This window comes from Nyctereutes procyonoides, unplaced genomic scaffold (genome assembly GCF_905146905.1).
Source record: "Nyctereutes procyonoides isolate TBG_1078 unplaced genomic scaffold, NYPRO_anot_genome, whole genome shotgun sequence".
NCBI classification, from domain to species: Eukaryota; Metazoa; Chordata; class Mammalia; order Carnivora; family Canidae; genus Nyctereutes; species Nyctereutes procyonoides.
In genome coordinates, this window is record NW_026575131.1 from 32,180,419 (window position 1) to 32,197,540 (window position 17,122).

At 50.3% G+C, this 17,122-nt stretch overlaps 2 protein-coding genes across 5 annotated transcripts in view; one reads left to right on the forward strand and one right to left on the reverse strand.

The window, feature by feature from the left end:
• The window catches only part of FAM107A (family with sequence similarity 107 member A), a 56,163-nt gene extending 43,715 nt beyond the window's left edge, over positions 1–12,448 (forward strand). For all 3 annotated transcript variants that reach the window (XM_055344126.1, XM_055344127.1, XM_055344128.1), the window contains 3 exons: positions 7,398–7,572; positions 9,256–9,412; positions 9,891–12,448. In XM_055344126.1, coding sequence (XP_055200101.1) covers positions 7,398–7,572; positions 9,256–9,412; positions 9,891–9,998 — 440 coding nt within the window. In that variant the 3' untranslated portion in view covers positions 9,999–12,448. The remainder of the gene's footprint in view (positions 1–7,397; positions 7,573–9,255; positions 9,413–9,890) is intronic.
• The window catches only part of LOC129522047 (uncharacterized), a 62,515-nt gene extending 49,569 nt beyond the window's left edge, over positions 1–12,946 (reverse strand). Inside the window, exon 1 of one of the 2 annotated variants that reach the window (XR_008666885.1) lies at positions 12,893–12,946. Coding sequence is in view for 1 of the 2 variants with exons in the window: in XM_055344122.1 (XP_055200097.1) it covers positions 12,780–12,866 (87 nt within the window). In the remaining variant the exon portion in view is untranslated. Of the gene's footprint in view, positions 1–12,779 lie in introns of both variants that reach the window. The other variant, XM_055344122.1, reaches the window with a different exon arrangement.
• Positions 12,947–17,122: the final 4,176 nt, after the last annotated feature.

The following is a 17,122-nucleotide window of genomic DNA, read 5'->3' on the forward strand; positions in this document are numbered from 1 at the left end:
CATTTCTCTTCTGTTTCCCTGGCGGCGGAGCCAGGTGCCGTGCGGGAGGAGGTGCGGGGAAGGAGGGCCCGGGGCCAGCCCGGGGCAGGCAGGCTGGCTGGCTGGGGAGTCGAGCTGTTAGAGCCTGGGGCCCTGGCTCCGTCCCCCCCCCCCCCCCCCCCCCCCCGCCAAGCCCATTATCACCCAGAACAGGGGTTCATCCTCCTCCGTATCAGACAGGTGACAGGCCGGAGGGCTGCAGGGTGCAAGGGACAGAACAGGGGTCTTGGCATCAGACATAGCTCCCAGCTTGGATTCTGGCGCCTTCCCTTACTGGCTGTGTGATCTGGGGAAATCAGATGACCTCTCTCTCAGAGCCTCTCTACCCACCTCCTCCGTCCGTGGTGAGAGTTTTCCAAGCTACAGCTCTGAGGGGCTCAGCACAGTGTGTGGCACACGTGCGTGTGAACATGGTAACTGCCTGGAGAATTTGGCTCTAGCCCCTTGCAGTAGAGGCAAGTCTGAGATGGAGCTAGAAACCAGGGTGTTTGGTATGTGGTTTCTTGCAACTGCTGCCAAAGCTGGCTGGTTTCCCCGGCTGTGAGCTGCCCCAATAGCTGTGTCTCCAGGGGCTTGGATCCCGAGTGGTTCTTAGCTCAGCGGGTGATAAGTACCTGCTGGGATTGTTCCCCTGGAGGCATATTCCAAGTGGAATGGCTGGCATCACACCCTGGTGGGCTAGTGGGAATATCTGGTCTGCTGACACTTGTCCCTTGCACCATACTCTGCACCAGCCTTGCCAAGGACCTTCCGTGTCCAGCTCTGGACTCCGCTATGGAATTAATTCAAAACCCTGAATGCCCACGCAGACCTTCTCATCACAAATTAGGAGGTCACAGTGGACCCAAGGCAAAATGTTTAGGACTTTTGAGCCATTTTCTCATGGGTCGGGGAGATTGCATCCAAATGCACAAGGAGCTCTGATTCTAGGTAGCGGCCACCATAAATACTGTTCTTTGGTCTCTGGTCAGGGAAACAGAAAAGGGCACTTTCCCCACTTGGGGGGGAAAAGCCAGAAGGGGCTGGAAAATCCAGTGGTCACACTCATCATTTTCATCTAATGCCTCTCTCTCCTTTGCCAGTAGTTATTTTAAAAACCTCTCTTGTCCACTACCTTTCCACCTCTTGAAATGTTGAACCAAGAAGGTCCCACTTGTGCTCAGAACCCACAGCTTGAATGGTAATGAGGAACAAGGGTGCAGGGAAGGAGAGCACAGAGGGAAGGCCACCAGCTGGTCTCCTCCTAAGCAAAGACCAGCCCCTGGGCAGTCAGGCCTATAGATTCTGGCTCGAGCCCAAAGCGGCTAGGGCTGGTCTGATTGGGCTGGGCCTCCCCCGGTGAGCCTGGATTTCATTTGGGCTAGGAGTTCTCCAGGGGCCGAGCCAAAAGCCTCAGTTTTCTCATCTACAACGAGGCATAATAAAAGAGTACCCCGACAGCCTCCCTGGGCTATTGTGAGATCCAAATGCAGGTGAGTGAGCCTTCACCAAGGGCTGAGGGTCCCCTTAGGAACGGAGGAAAATCTTCCTTTTGTGAGCATCACTCTGCTAGGCAGTGGACTAACCACATCCTGCACATTACATCATTTCACCCTCAAAACAGTCCCATGAGGGGATCCCAGGGTGGCGCAGCGGTTTGGCGCCTGCCTTTGGCCCAGGGCGCGATCCTGGAGACCCGGGATCGAATCCCATGTCGGGCTCCTGGTGCATGGAGCCTGCTTCTCCCTCTGCCTGTGTCTCTGCCTCTCTCTCTCTCTCTCTGTGTGTGTGTGACTATCATAAATAAATAAAAATTTAAAAAATTAAAAAAAAAAAAAGAAACAGTCCCATGAGTAGGCATTGCCTCGGCCACTGTCCGCATTGAACAGAGGCTCAGAGAGGCTAAGCTATTTGCCCAAGGTCACACAGCTGGTAAGGAGTAACCCACCATGATTCAAACCCAGTCTGTCTCCTCCATTTGCCTTAACCATGCTGCTTTACTGGCTCATGTGTCATTTGTTGTAACTGATGCCATCAAAGACAGAACCAGAACCTCCAGGGCAGAGAGGCAGATGAAGGGGGCATTAAGGCCTTAGACATCTGGGATCCTACAGCTCTTCTTAGGGTAAACTGAGACCTGGGTCCCCAACACCGCCACTTCCCCTCAGTCTCTCCTCACTGCTCTCCTGCGGCCAGGGTGGGTACCATTGTTTATTTCAAAGCTACCACCCTATCATTAGCCACACTCACCCCAGCGGCTGGTGAGCTCACCCTGGGATCAGTCAGTGAGCCCAGCTAAGCCTTGCCTAGCCTGGGGCTGCAGTCTGCAGAGCCCCTGGGGAGGAGCTGTGGGACCTTTAGGGTTCTCAGCAGAAACATGGAAGAACCAAGGGAGAAGCTCCCAGTCTTTCCCCTGACCTATTACTACCCATCCTACCCTGCCCCCAAAGATGAAGTCAGTCCCACAGTCTGCAGATAAGCAAGAATTACTTGTCCAGTCATGCAAGACACTCCATTTAGCTGTCACCTACTGGCTGCACCTGCCCCTGCCCAGCTCATCCTGTCCTCACAGCATCATGATTTTACAGAGAAGGAGGGTCCTAGAGATGACGACCCAACCAAGGTCACACAGTGGCTAAAAACTATGACCTTAACCCAACTTGTCCACCTACCAGGCCAGTCAGTCAGCTGAAATCACCCAGGCCAAAGCAAAGAAGATTTTTTTTTTCTTTTTAACTCCATGGTTTACAAAGCTGCCTGACTATTGGAATCACTTGGGGAGCTTTTTAAAATCCCAAAGGCCAGGCTGCCTCCCCAGGCCAGTCACATCAGAATTCCTGGGGTGCCACTCAGGCATTGGTATTTTTAAAACTTCCTCTGGTGATGGCAATACACAGCCAGGGCTAAGAGCCACTGATTAAATCAGTGCAGTTTTTAAAGAGGATAAGAATGCTCCATCCGAGACTAAGACTGGGATTTATTGGTACTAATTGTTAATAGCAGCTAATGGGGTGGCCACACTGCAATTCTAGGGGCTCCACTCATAGTTTAATTTACAGGAGTGAGGCCCTAGAGTTGTGCAGTGCACAGCCTGCCTTGCTGTATTTGGCTGCCCAGATGGGTAGTAGCATTTATTGAGTCCTCAACTCTGTGCTAGGCACTTACCAAGCACCAAGCAGGTATCCCCTCATTTATCTTGCAACAACCTCATGAAGAAGGGTGCTGAACAAGAGCAGCTGTCACACCTTCTCCCGTCTGCTGTTCTAGTGGAAAGCAACCATATAGACAGTGAGTAATGCATGGGCATGGCCGTGTTCCAAAGGCGTTGAATTTGGTCCAAAGGCTTAGTTTGTGGACTCCCGCTGCAGGGGAGAGGTAAACTTGCCCGAGGCTAGGAAGGGGCAGAGTCAACATTCCCATCCAGGTCCTCAAGACTCCAGCGTCTACACACCTAAGCTCTGTTCTGCATTTCTCTGGCAACCAGTGAAGCATATCCTCTAGCCTTTTAGCTTTCTCCTCCACCGGCCTGTTCCTCTTCTCTGCCAGCTCTTCCTTTGGGCATTGACCTTTGTCTTTTCGGAGGCGACCTAACACTTTGCCCCATCACGGCCACTTCCCTGACAGTCTCTGATCTCTCAGGATGCCCCAGCTGCCTGGGAGACCTGGCCAGAGCAACCCTGGGGTCAGATCCCACCTCGGCTCAGGAGGCCCACCCGATCCCCAGGGTGGCCCGGATTTTGTCAGCCCAGCATCTGGGCTTTGCTGAGCAGTCTCCGTTGTTTCAGCACCTATGTGAGGCTCTTCTACGTGGAGGGGCCTCTCTTAATTAAACTAAAGGGCAGGGAGTCTGGCTCAGGGGCTCTCTAAGCCCTGGAGGGCCCCCACCCGCGTGCCCACAGATCTCACACGTGTCAGTCCTGGAGCTGGGCACACTAACTGGCCAAGGCAGCGGTTTTCCCAGGCTGCAATTTTGGTCTGAAGAACCAGCCCCATCCTTCAGGATCCCTGCCTGAACCACCACACCACCCTAGCCTCAGGAAGACAACATCGCCCACGACTAAATGCTGATTTCATTTACAAAATAAATGAAAATGCAGCTCCTGCAGCCGGAGCTGGTCACCGGTTGGACCTGGGTGCAGGACTGACTACAACATACAGGGCCCCTCTTCCAAGCAGGACTCAGCCGGAAGGGTCCTGCTGCTGTAGTGGTGGGGTCTGGCCCCTGAGGGGCAGCTGGCCCATGAATTAGCTGGTGACCAGTGGGGTGAAGATTCTCAGCCTGGCCAATCAGATGATTTTCCTCTGGAATTTAACAGGAGGGAGAGCCAGCGAGAGTGTCCAGTGGAAGTAAAAGAAACCAAAGTCAGATAAAAAATTTCCCAAAACCTGCTGACAGTTTTTCCCCCCCACACACACACACCAGAGAGAACGACCTTTTTAAAAATCGAATGAGACGCGATCTTTCCCCGACTTGAACCCACCCGTCCACCCTCACACCAAACACTCTCCCTGTCACTCACGCACACCACTCCAGACACACTATGCTTTTTTGTTCCTTGAACAGACCAAGCTTGTTCAAGGTACATGAGTCACAACATGCTGTTCCTTGCCTCTGCCCCAGCAATCCCCAGATCTGAAATGTCACCTCCTCCGAGAGACCCCACCCCCCAAGTCCACCTGGCGGGAAAGTGGGTCCTCCTGTTAGTCTCTATCCCAGCCCCCTGGTTCCTTCAGTGGGTTCTGGGCAATTTGCAATCATTTGTTTGTCAGCAATGCGAGAGCAGGAACCTTGTTTGCTTCATTCACCCCCTGTGTCCAGCATCTACCACAAAACCTGGCAAATTGCAGGAACTCAAAACATATTGTAGAATGAATGAATGATTGTATTGTGTACTTTCCCAATGGTTATTCCTGTTACACGGGAGCTCTTCGTTTTGTGTGCTTACTTAGTATCTGGCCACATCATTGAATTCTCTCACTGGTTCCGAATGTTTTTCTGTTAATCCACTTGGGAATTCTGGGTATATAGTGATATCTTAAGCAAATTAATTCTGTCTTCGCCTTTCCTAAAGTTATACAACTTATGGTTTCCTGCCTTATGGCTTTGGTAACATCCAATACAGTTAGCTATTTCAAAGACAATGTAACTGATGAAAATTATGAAGTTCTGGAAGGTTTGGGACACAAAGGAACTACAAGCAGGATGAATAGCCAAGGAGCTACAATAGTTACTTAAGTGTGGTGTGATAATGGGCTGGATAGGATGAGAGCTGAGGACACAGGAAGGAAAGAGAACAGCCAAAAGCCGCTCAGATAAAGGATTGGTGGGACATGATCATGGGAATGGGCATCAAAAGGGGAAAAAAATTCTCCAAGCTCCAGTCTGAATCAGGGTATTCTAGTGCATTGGCTCCCAGACAAGCCCACAGACTAAGAAAATATCTACATTTTCAGGGGCCCCTGGCTGGTCAGTCGGTAGGGCGAGCAACTCTTGATCTTGGGGTTGTGAGCTCAAGCCCACACTGGGTGTAAAATTTACTTAAAAAAAAAAGAAAAAAGAAAAAAAGAAATATCCACATCTTTAAAAGATGAAGGAGCCGATATAGCCAACTGTTTATTTTGTTAAGTGCCCATTTTTAACTATCAAATACTACCACAATCTTTAAAAACCAGACCAAGAGTTGGGAAGGATAGAACCTGAAAACAGCCTTATGAAGAAAGAGAAGAAAGGAAATTAGAATTCTCATTTTAGAAACAGTTCTGAGAATGTGAATTCAAGGGGAAAAAATTAGCAGATATGTTTTTATGCTCTGACACTTCATCTGGCTACTTCCAAAATACCTTGTAATAATTAACACTTTTTTCCAGTTTACACAGCACCTTTACAAATGTGATCTCACTTAATCCTCCAAACAGCACCCTGCAACGGGTAATAATAGAAATGCCAAACATGTGTGTGGTGAGCCACAATTTGTAAAACATAATCTCCCCTTCGATGCCTACATTCCCTGACAGGTCACCTTGCAATTTACACTCTACCAACCCCCTCCTCCTGTATTTTCCAATCCCACTGAGCTATCACCTACCTCCAGGTTTTGCACAGACCACCATCCCTATCCAGTTTACTTGGAGAACCCCTGTTTATGCCAGTACTTGGCATATGGTAGATGCTCAACCTTAGAAAAGCAGAATTCATGAAGGAGCAGACCCAATGCCTCAATTTTCACTTTAATTACTGTAAGAAGCTGATGGGCAGGCTGTGTCATCCCCTGGAGACTTTTTCTTAAGAAGTCTTCCTTTCTGTCTGTCTCACTCACACACACGCACACACACGTCTGCATGCACACATACAGACACTTACTTTGGGGCATTGCAAGGATACAGAGCCAGCTTGTAGAGGAGGGAGCCCTTCTGCCTGAATTTCAAGTAAACTGACAAATTTCAAGCTTCTGTGGTGAAAGTAAGGCCATCAAGAAGCCAGATATCCACATTAAAGATGACAACCATCCCTTTGTAATTAGAGACATAGCCATCCTGGGATTTCATACTCTCCTCTTTGATCTGGAGAAACTGAAAAACTTGATGCTTCCACAGAGAATTTGGAATTATGGAGAGGGAAACTGGACAATACGGGGTGATACTTCCTTTTGATCACTACACTCATCCAAATTTAACAAATGCATACTGCTCTTTTTTAAGAATCTTTTTCTGATTAAAGCTTGCTGAAAAACAGAAACTCAAACATGATTCTTTTTATGGGATATTGTTTTCTCCAAAGTCAGGCCAAAAACATAGGCACATGTCAACCCATATTTTGTAACCCAGTATAATTTCACCTTCACACCCCACTTTATAAACAGCACTTCCAATCCTTACAACAATCCTGTACCAGGTCTGATTATTTCCATCTCACAAATCAGGAGACCAAGGCTCAGAAGGTGAGGGAGTCTGCCCAGGGCCGTACAGTGGCAGATGACCAGAGTCCATCTAACATCGAAACCCTTCAGCTGGGGCTCAGTCGGTTAAGTGTCTGCCTTTGGTTCAGGTCATGATCTGACTCATGGGATTGAGCCCCACATCGGGCTCCTTGCTCAGAGAGGAGTCTGCTTCTCCCTCTGCCTCTGCCCCTACTATGAGTACTGCCTCTGTCTCCTCTCTCAAACAAAATCTCTCAAACAAAAAGAAAGAGAAAGAAAGAAAGAAAGAAAGAAAGAAAGAAAGAAAGAAAGAAAGAAGAAAGAAAGAAAGAAAGAAAGAAAGAAAAAGAAAGAAAGAAAGAAAGAAAGAAAAGAAACCCTTCCGCTGTGGGGCTCCCCTAGGATGGGTTAAATTGTAGATCCTACTCTGACCAACCCCTCCCCTGCCTCCTGCCTCTACAGCCTCGATGTACTCTGAGATCCAGAGAGAGCGTGCGGACATCGGGAGCCTAATGGCCCGGCCCGAGTATAGAGAGTGGAACCCAGAGCTCATCAAGCCCAAGAAGCTGCTGAACCCTGTGAAGGCCTCCCGGAGTCACCAGGAGCTCCACAGAGAGCTACTCATGAACCACAGAAGGTAGGAACAGAGCTCAGTTGCCTCAGCCCGGCAACCATCTCCTCAGGCCTGCTGTGGCTTGCGGAGGTGCCTCTTGTGGAAGGCAGGGCTGATGGTCATGCTGGGTCTCCTGGAGGCTGAAGAGGGCTGAGTGTACCCCACATAGTCACCCACAGAAACTGTGAAAGTCTAGACCCCAGTGGTCCCCCAAAAGCCCTGCCCTCCTTCCCAGCTACCCACTCATGACTGTCCTCCACAAACATTTACTAAGCACCTACTATGTGCCAGGCACTGCATCCAGACCTGGCATACAAGAAGGAACAGGACCCAGTTCCAGCCCTGAGAGTGGGGATGGATGCATAACCATGCAGTATGATGAGGGCATAAATGGGCCTGGAACCTCAGAGGAGGCACCTAGGAGTAGTCCAAGGTGACCTCACGGAGGAGAGGATCCCTAACAGCTAACACCTGAAGGATGGACAAGAGTCAGCCAGACTAGGAGGTGGGCATCGGCTGGGGGAAGCAAGTATGTTCCCAGCAAAGGGGAGAGCATATGCAAATAGACTGGAAACACAGGTAGCTCAGGGTGTTTGCAGCATGGATTTTGAGGTTGGCCAGAGGAGATGTGCTGGCCAGGGAAGGGTCTCAAGCAGGAGTGTCACAATCACAGAGGGGGCATGAGAGGAGCAGGGGTGCAGTGAAAGAGTCAGGCTTGAGATGGCAGGGCTGGAACTCAGCAACTGAGGGAAGGTGGGGGAGGCCTGGGAAATACCTCCCAGCTGGCTGGCACCAGGCGGAAGGCCGTGGCGCCTCCGCCGCTCCCTCTACTGGCACATTCTGGAGTTGGCGTAGGCTAGGATTCTCGTATTTTCAGCTCTGCACAAGACCTTCCAGCAGGTGTCATTTTGTATCCACGGTGGGTTCTTTTTTCCTTGCTTAGTATATATATCATGTGTATTTTCTCCGAATGTTTTTTAGAGTCATCCCTTTTAATGTCAAAAAAATACTACCACGATAGAAAAAAAAAGCCTAAAAGACAAATCAGGGAAATATTTACAATATAAAACAGACCAAAAAATATATACATATCACTTATAAATCCATAAGGAAGAAAATGAACAAAGGCGGGTATAGTCAGTTTACAAAAGAAATGCAAATGACTGGTACACATCTCAAAGGCTGCTGTTCATGTAACTAATAATCGGAGAAACAGAAATGAAAACCAGGTATTATTTCTTGCCTACCAGATCCTAAACTATAAAAAGACTGCATGGTGATGGTGGGGAGGAGTAGATGCTCTTGTACACTGATGACAGAGTATAAATTAGGTAACCTTTCCTAGGGGGCAGATGGAAATATATATCCAAACCCTTAAAAAGAGCCTGACAAAGCAATTCCACCTTTAGAAACTTACCCTGGGAACGTAACCAGAAATAACACAGAACCTGGCCTCTGCAGTCAGACGGGCCTGGGTGCTCATGCTCGCTGAGCCCCTTCATAGCTGTGACCGGGACTGGTGTCTTAAGTCCTAGGAGCCTCATTTCCCATCTCTGGATAACAGGACAGGAATGGGACCACCTCCTGGGGCTGCCAGGAGGGTTGTACTGACAGGATGGTATAGGTAGATGTCACTACAGGGTGCAGCCCTGAGACTGGGCGGGGCAAGGGGAGAGTTGGGGTCACCTGATGGCTCCCTCCACCCAGGGGCCTGGGCGTGGACAGCAAGCCGGAGCTGCAGCGTGTCCTGGAGCACCGCAGGCGGAACCAGCTCATCAAGAAGAAGAAGGAAGAGCTAGAAGCCAAGAGGCTGCAGTGCCCCTTTGAGCAGGAGCTGCTGAGACGGCAGCAGAGGCTGAACCAGGTGGGTGCGGAGCCTGGCCCAGGGAGGAGCCCTGCCTGTGGTCGCAGCTGGCAAGAGGGAGATGAAGCAAAATGAGGCCTAAACCAGCAGTCCACCACGGGCTCAAGTCCTCACTCTGCCACTCACTCCGTGTGACTGAACCAGTGGCTTCCCCTCCCTGACCCTGGGTTCCCTTATCAGCCCAGTCTATTGCATGCGGATCCTGATCTCATTCTCACTATGTGTCTGCGAGCCAGGCAGCGTTCCCATTTTAGAGATGAAGAACCGGAGGCCCAGGTGAGGCAAGTGATTTGCACCAGGCTTCACAGCAAAAAACTTAGTCTCCTGCCTGGTCACCCCAGCTACCAAGGCTGGTGGCAAAGCTGATCCCTGGTTCTGTTTCCCCAGAGAGGATCCTTGGTCCAAACACTGTGGTTTGGGGAATAGGAATTCCCCCGAGCCACACCCACTTTACACCTCTACTTCTTCTCTCCTTTAGCTGGAAAATCCACCAGAAAAGGAAGAGGACCATGCCCCCGAATTTATCAAAGTTAGGGAAAACCTGCGGAGAATCACCACGATAACCAGTGAAGAGAGAGCCCTGTAGGGCCAGGTGGGGGAAGCTCTGGTCCACGAAACCGCCCCCCTCCCAGGCCACCACACCCTCCTCCAGCCCTTCTGTATCCAGCAGCCCTGGGTCCCCAGTCTCGGGCCATCTGTGATGTTCATGCTTACTCTTGTGAAATGCCCCAGCGGGCTTGGACCCCCCTTCCCACCCACCAAGAAGCTGGGGGCCCCAAAGCTCCCAGCTTCTTCCTTCTGAGCACTCATCGCTTCTGCTCCAAAAGGAAGCTGCTGCTCAGAAAACATTCCCAAGGCACCTCTCCCTGAAGGGGCTTCTTTCTGAGCTCCACTGAGATTTTTCTGGCAGAAATGGGAAGGAAAGAAAGGTACCTCTTTGGCGCAACCAGCCCTCCATTTTGCCGGTGCCTCATGGGCCCTGCTCTCAGAAAACTTCCCTGACTGTGGTTTACCTGCAGCCAGGTGTGCTAAGTGCGGCACAGCTTGAAAGCCAGCTGAGGGCAATCTGGTTCAAGTGCAGCTGCCCTGGTGAGGAAGGGCGGGGCAGCCCACGGGGCAGCCTTGGGGCTCCCTCCTGCCAGATTGCAAGACCACCACCGAGGACAGCTTCCCCTACACCATGCTTTCGCTTTCTCCTCTCCAAAGCCTCCCTGTCTGGGCCTTGTAAGGGCATCTAACCAGGGCTGCAGCCTTCCTGCTCCCAGAAGTCTAGAACAGTGCTTCTCAAACTTTATTGTGTCTGCGAATCACTGGGGATCTTGTTACAGTACAGCTTCTGATTCAGTCGATCTGGGTGGGGGCTGAGAGTTCGCATTTCTAACCAGCTCCTGGGCTGCTGGTCTGAGGCCCACACTGTAAGCAGCCAGGCATGGTAAATAGTGGAAACATGATCCCTGAAGCCACCTCTGCCCCCTAACTAACTGCCTGGAACCTCTGCCCTGGGGGTGCCCTGCCTCTGCAGCCCCAGGGGCTCTCCATAATCCACCCCCTTCCAGGGCCCCAGACCTTGGAAGAGAGTTGCCGAGCAAATTATATATCGGTTGCATAATTGTCATTGACACTGGAAAGGTATATCATTGCCAATCTGCATTTTCTTACCACACTGTTCTGATGTAACTCTAGCCAAAAAGAATTTTTGTTTTGTTTTACCTTTTCCTAAAGCCTACGGAGAACAAATATAGAGTGATTTCCAGTGGGTTTCTGGAAATATGAACACTGGTCTGAAGACCCCACTGCTACCCTTACAGACTGGCTCCTCTGAGTCCGCATTTCCATCCCCCGCTCCAACTCCCTACTTGGTTTCTACTACCTGAGCCAGCTCCAGTGAATTCACTTACTCTTCCTCAAAAATCCCTCCCCACAGGAGACCAAGTGTTGCAACGTTTTGCTTCTATCCCATTGTTAAAGATTCAGAGAATAAACCAGGCTGGTTGTGTCCGCCCTCCCCACTCCCCATGAAGAATAAAATCCCCACCTCTGACTTTGCAAACCTATCATTTAAGGTGATAGGGCAGTACTAGAAAAGCATTTCCTTTCACCCCTCAAAACTGCGGGGGAACAAAGCTGCCACTGGAATGCTATTTTATTCTTGGACCAAAAGTGGGACATTCAGGAGGAAAGGGGTCATCCTGGTCTTCACTCCTAACTGAGTGGTTTGAGGATGACCAAAGATGTTGCTCTTTTCCTGGATGGGGTGCCAGCCATTGTGTAAATAGACATGCTGTGTGCTTGTGTGTGTGTGTGTGTGTGTGTGTGTGTAAATGTAAGTTAGGCTCTAAAAGGCCCTTGAACGTGTCTTAGTGAGAACGTGGTGATGCTATTTTAAATGTCTGCCAGGTGAGAGCAATGCACAATCCCCAAATAAAGACCACCATTTCCCCAAAGAAGTCTCCCCAGCAGTCTGTGTGGTGTTCAGACATATGAAGAGAAGCAAGACAGCATCTAGGACGGAGTAGGCCCCTCAGAGAGAATGCTTGAGACTTCACTCAGTGGCCCCCAGAGGTGCTCCGTGGAGAAGGCAAGCCATGGGGATGAAACCCCACATGGTCTAGTGGAACCATGGCAGCCACCCATGTACATTCCCCGTGGTCGGTCCCAGCCCCTTCATTCCAGTTGCCTCCCACTGTAGAGGTTGTAAATCCCAATTCCCACTGTTCCAGCTTCCTTTGCAGCTTGGGGTGACATGTGACCAGGTATGGCCAGTGCAATTTAAGAGGCAGTCTTACAGGGGCTTCTGGGAAAGTTTATGCTTTTCTGATAAAAGAGGCAGACATGGGTAACACCTCTCTGCCCCTCCATTCTTCCTGCCTTGATTGAGGATGTGATGCCTGGAGCCCCAACAGCCACCTTGCTACAATGAGAAAAAGGCCAAGAGAATCTCACAGACACTGACCTACCCTACCATCATTTGACCAAGCTGATGCCGGCAGCCATACTCCTTCAGAATTCTTGTAAATAAAGTGAAAATCCCCTTTGTTTAAAGCCATTGTTGGTCAGTCTCTGTTACTTGCACCCAGAGTATTTCTGAATACCAGCCCCCATGCCTAGAATTACCAGCAGACTATACTGAAAATCCAGATTCCTCCTTCCCATTAGAGATCAACTGGAGGGGCACCTGGGTGGCTTAGTTGGTTAAGCATCCAACTCTTGATTTCAGCTCAGGTCATGATCTCAGGGTTGTGGAATGGAGTATACTCACACACGCATGCACATCCCCTCTCTCTCTCTCAAATAAACAAATCTTTAAAATAGTTAATTATTTTTTGAAAAAAGAAACCCTTTGGACTAGGATCCCTGGCAGCGATACCTGAGATCTGTTTTTCTGTATCTTCTCCACATAGCCCACGCACCGGCCTGAGAACTGGTATTCGGGCATCTTTAATTCACACATCATTCAGTAGGGATTCGCCGAGTGCCCACCTTGTGCAGGAAGCATGCTGTGTGCTGGAGGCACAGTGGGAAGCAGGACGTGTTTGGATTACTGCAGTGGCCTCCTCCTAACTGGGCTCCCGGCTTCTGCCCTGGCGCCTACAGCCTACTCTCGAGTGCGGCCAAAATGAGCCTGTTAAAATCTAAGGCCGGTCTTGCTACTCCTCTGCACAGACCCTCCCTTGGCCTCCGGGAGCATCCCTCCTGCCACCTGGAAGGCCCTGCCTGTCCAGCTCCCTCTTAACCTCCCCCCTCCTCCCCTCTGCCCTCTCCTCCACTCGCACAGCTCTGGCCAATCCGGCCACCTCACGCCACCACCATCTAAGTTCCACGCATGGCCTTTTCACCAGTTGTCCACCAGCCAGGAGCGTTGTTACAGTCCTCTCCTCCACTTTCTTCAGGGCTTTTTATTATGCTCTTACTAAATGAGGTCCTCCGTGGTCAACCCATCTGAATCACAGCATCTCCTACAAACTTCCTATCCCTTCCTTCCCTGTATTATTTTTCCTCCTCACCATTTGCCACCATCAGACACATATTATTTTACCTGTTTATCTTGCGTGTTTCCCCTAGTGTTAATGTCAGCTCCATGAGGGCAGAGCTGTTTGTCTGTCTTGTTTACAGCTGAGTCCCAGATGGCCGTCTTCCCTCCTCCTTCCCCACCAGCTGGTGGCCCAGCTTGTGCCAATCGGGCAGACGGGGCTCCAGGGACAAGAATCCAGCCCCATCCCACTCACGACTTTGAGAAAAGGCAGTGGCCAAATAGGGCATGGGGCTAAGGGCACAGAGTGGGTGCTCAACTCATGTTTGTGGGATGAGCGAATAAGTGAGAAAGCACTTCTCCTGCTGCAAGACCTCTAGCCTCCTCCCAGCTTTGGCCTTCCCACTGCCATCGTCTTCTTGCCTCCTTCAATTTGACCCTGGCCCAGAGATATCAGTTTGAACTAGAAGCTTTCCTTGGGCCTCTTGGGCTTTGGTCAGGACACCTGGGCCTTTCTGGCATTTGCACCTACAAGACCAACGTTGGTGCCATGTGGGCATCCAGGGAGCTAAAGTACCCCTGAAAGCAGAGGTTGGGTCATCACTGAGTCCTGTGGGCCCTGGAGAAGGAAAGGGCTGCTGCAGGAGCTCTGACATCAGACTCTACCCTAAAGCAGAATGAAGAGCAGCAAGCCTCTTCTAACTGAGCACCGTCGTCCCCACCCCCCCCGCACCTCACACCTGCCAGACCACAGGTCCCCCTCTGGATTTGGGGAGAACCTTCTTCAGTGGCAGACCAGCACAAAATACAGCACATGGGAGATAGACAGGAGGCCTTCGGAAGCAAAGGGACTCTCCCTCCCTGATTCTGCAGTATGTACTCCGGGGGATTCCTCAAAACCCAGTAGCTTTTGCTGGGCAGCCTCCCTACACTTGAGATGGTACAAATTGCAAGCCCCAAGAGGGAAGGCACCCTGCCTGACTCTGCTTACCGTTACCCATACCAACCCAGAAAAAAAAGTTCAAAAAGTTGTGAATGGGTGTCAGTTATGATATATGGAAGGCCAGCAATGTCACCGGTCATGACAATTCGGTGCCATTCTCACTCAGACTAACTAAACAACGTTTAGGTAAATTAAAAGACCTGCCTGACAAAACATTGCCTGGGGAAAGACAAGATTCACACAGAGCCATCTGTCTGCAGAGTCCACATTTTCTCCACTAAAGCTAGACCTTTCTCTTTGGAAGGGCTCAGAGGAGGGCCCTGTGCCAATGTGACGTTTTGTCATAAGATTCGATGACCTATTTCACCCTCTCTTTGTCTGTTTGAACTTGAGGGATATGGCCTTCAGCCATAAAAAATAGATTCAGGCCAACATAAATGGATATTACACCCCCGCCTCCAAAGCCACAGTCTTGGGGACCAAACAACAGGTTAGTATATACCATCAAAGTGGGATTCCTGCCCCCTTGCTGGACTGGACCTTTGGTTGAACAGTAACCTAAATAACTTGGTGTTTCAGGGCCCTACTCCCAGACCCATCAACCCCCAGCCACCCTGCTCCCACCAGGGCCCTGCCTCATGGTGCCCCTTCTGTAGGGCCTCACAAGAACAAAGCCCGAGCCTCCCTCTGGCTGCCTGCCCTCATCCCAGCCATCAAACTATTATCTGAGTTGATTGGCAGGCACTCACCTTGAGAGGACACTGAGTACTCATCTACTTCTCAGAAAGGAGTCAGAGAGAGATGACCAAGATTTCCCAGTAAAGCACCCTGATAACAACTCCTCTGGGCTACCTGGCACTAGCTAAGTGAGTGGGGCTCCCCCCTCCAAGGAAGGGCTTCACATGGGTCTAGGGCACTTATGCTCACCCTTTTGGGGGCCTGACCTAAAATACTCATCCCCCACTGCAAGGCTGCCCTCTACAGAAGATAAATCCTGTGCCCAGACCTGTATTCAAGCCCCAGTTCAATCCCAATCACTACTTGCCACAAGGCTCAAAAACTTGCTGGACCACATTTACCACATCTGTGACACAGGTAATGATAATTGAACATTTAGTATCTGTGCCAGGGACTGGGCTATTTGTACTTTATATGAATTATCTTGATTAATCCCCCAGGACTGTCATTACATCCATTTTACAGGTGAAGAATCCAAAGTGTAGGGAGGCAAAGCCACGTCCCAAAGGCACACGCTCAGCAGGTGGTGGAAGCGAGATGTGAACCCATCTGCCTGACTGCAGCCAGAGAATTTATCCTGGCAGCACTTGCTGGCTCTGGAGGCTGCAGAGGATGTTTTGCAAAGCACCCACATTCAAGCGTTCCCATCTGTTGCCAAGAAACACCCCGCAAGAACACTGAGGCCCAGTGGCCTTCCTGCTTCCTCCTTCCCTGCCAGCAGGTAGTCCTGCCGGCACCCTATCTGGCAGACTGGGCCCCAGGGACAAGAATCCAGGCCCATCCCAGTCACAGCTTTAAGAAAAGACAGTGGTCAGTGGGAGACGGGTTCATATGCCTGCCCTTGGCCCAGGAAGTTTAGTGAAGGAGCAGAAAGGAGAGCAATCTGCACTGAGCATCCATTGTATACCTTGCAGGGCCTAGTGTGAGACACCGGATAGAAAATGCCTAGCCAGGGGCCTGGCCCGTTTCAAGGGATGGAAGACCCTTCTCCCTCTCTCCCACTCTCCCTTTTAAAGATACAATGACGGGTGGTGCAACATGACTGTTAGGAGTTCAGGCTACAAAGTCAGACTGCAGATTGGGGAGGGAGCCCGCTCTGCGCACTCTCCAGTGGGTGACCTTAGACGAGTTAAACATCTCTGAGTTGTCTGTTAAGTGAGGGTTCCCATAGTGCCAGCCTCACGGGTAGCTGAGAGGACTGAGTTAGCAGATATAAAATGTCTGGTGGGGCACCTGCCTGGCTCAGTCAGAAGAGCGTGGGACTCTTGATCTTGGGGCCATGAATTCAAGCCCCACGTTGGGTGCAGGGATTCCTTAAATAATTAACTTTTTTTAATTTTCTTTTTTAAAGATTTTATTTATTTATTCATAAGAGACAGAGAGAGAGAGAGAGAGAGAGAGGCAGAGGGAGAAGCAGGCTCCATGCAGGGAGCCTGACATGGGACTCGATCCTGGGACTCCAGGATCATGCCCTGGGCCGAAGGCAGGTGCCAAACTGCTGAGCCACCCAGGGATCCCCTAACTTTCTTTTTTTAAAGATTTTATTTATTTATTCATGAGAGACACAGAGACATAGATGGAGGGAGAGGCAGTCTCCTCTCAGGGAGCCCGATGTGGGACTCAGTCCCAGGACCAGGATCACACATTGAACCAAAGGCAGATGCTCAACTGCTGAGCCACCCAGGTGTCCCAAATAATTAACTTTTTTAAAGATTGGATTTATTCATTTTTAGAGGCGGAAGGAGTAGAGAGGAAGGGAGAAGGACAAGCAAACTCTAAGCCAAGCGTGGAACACAACTAGGGGCTGGATCCCACCACCCTGAGATCACGACCCGAGCCAAAATCAAGAGTTAGACACACAAATGACTGAGCCACCTAGACTCCCCAATAATTAATCAATTTTTGTAAAGTGTTTGGCAAGTACAGGCATGTGCCAGCACTCAATAATAGTTTGTTTTCATATTCCATGTCCCTGCTAGTTTCCCTGGTCATATCTGTCACTGACCTTCAAGTCATATTTCCACTCGTTTATTTCTCTAGGCCCCTAAGCTTGTCTGGC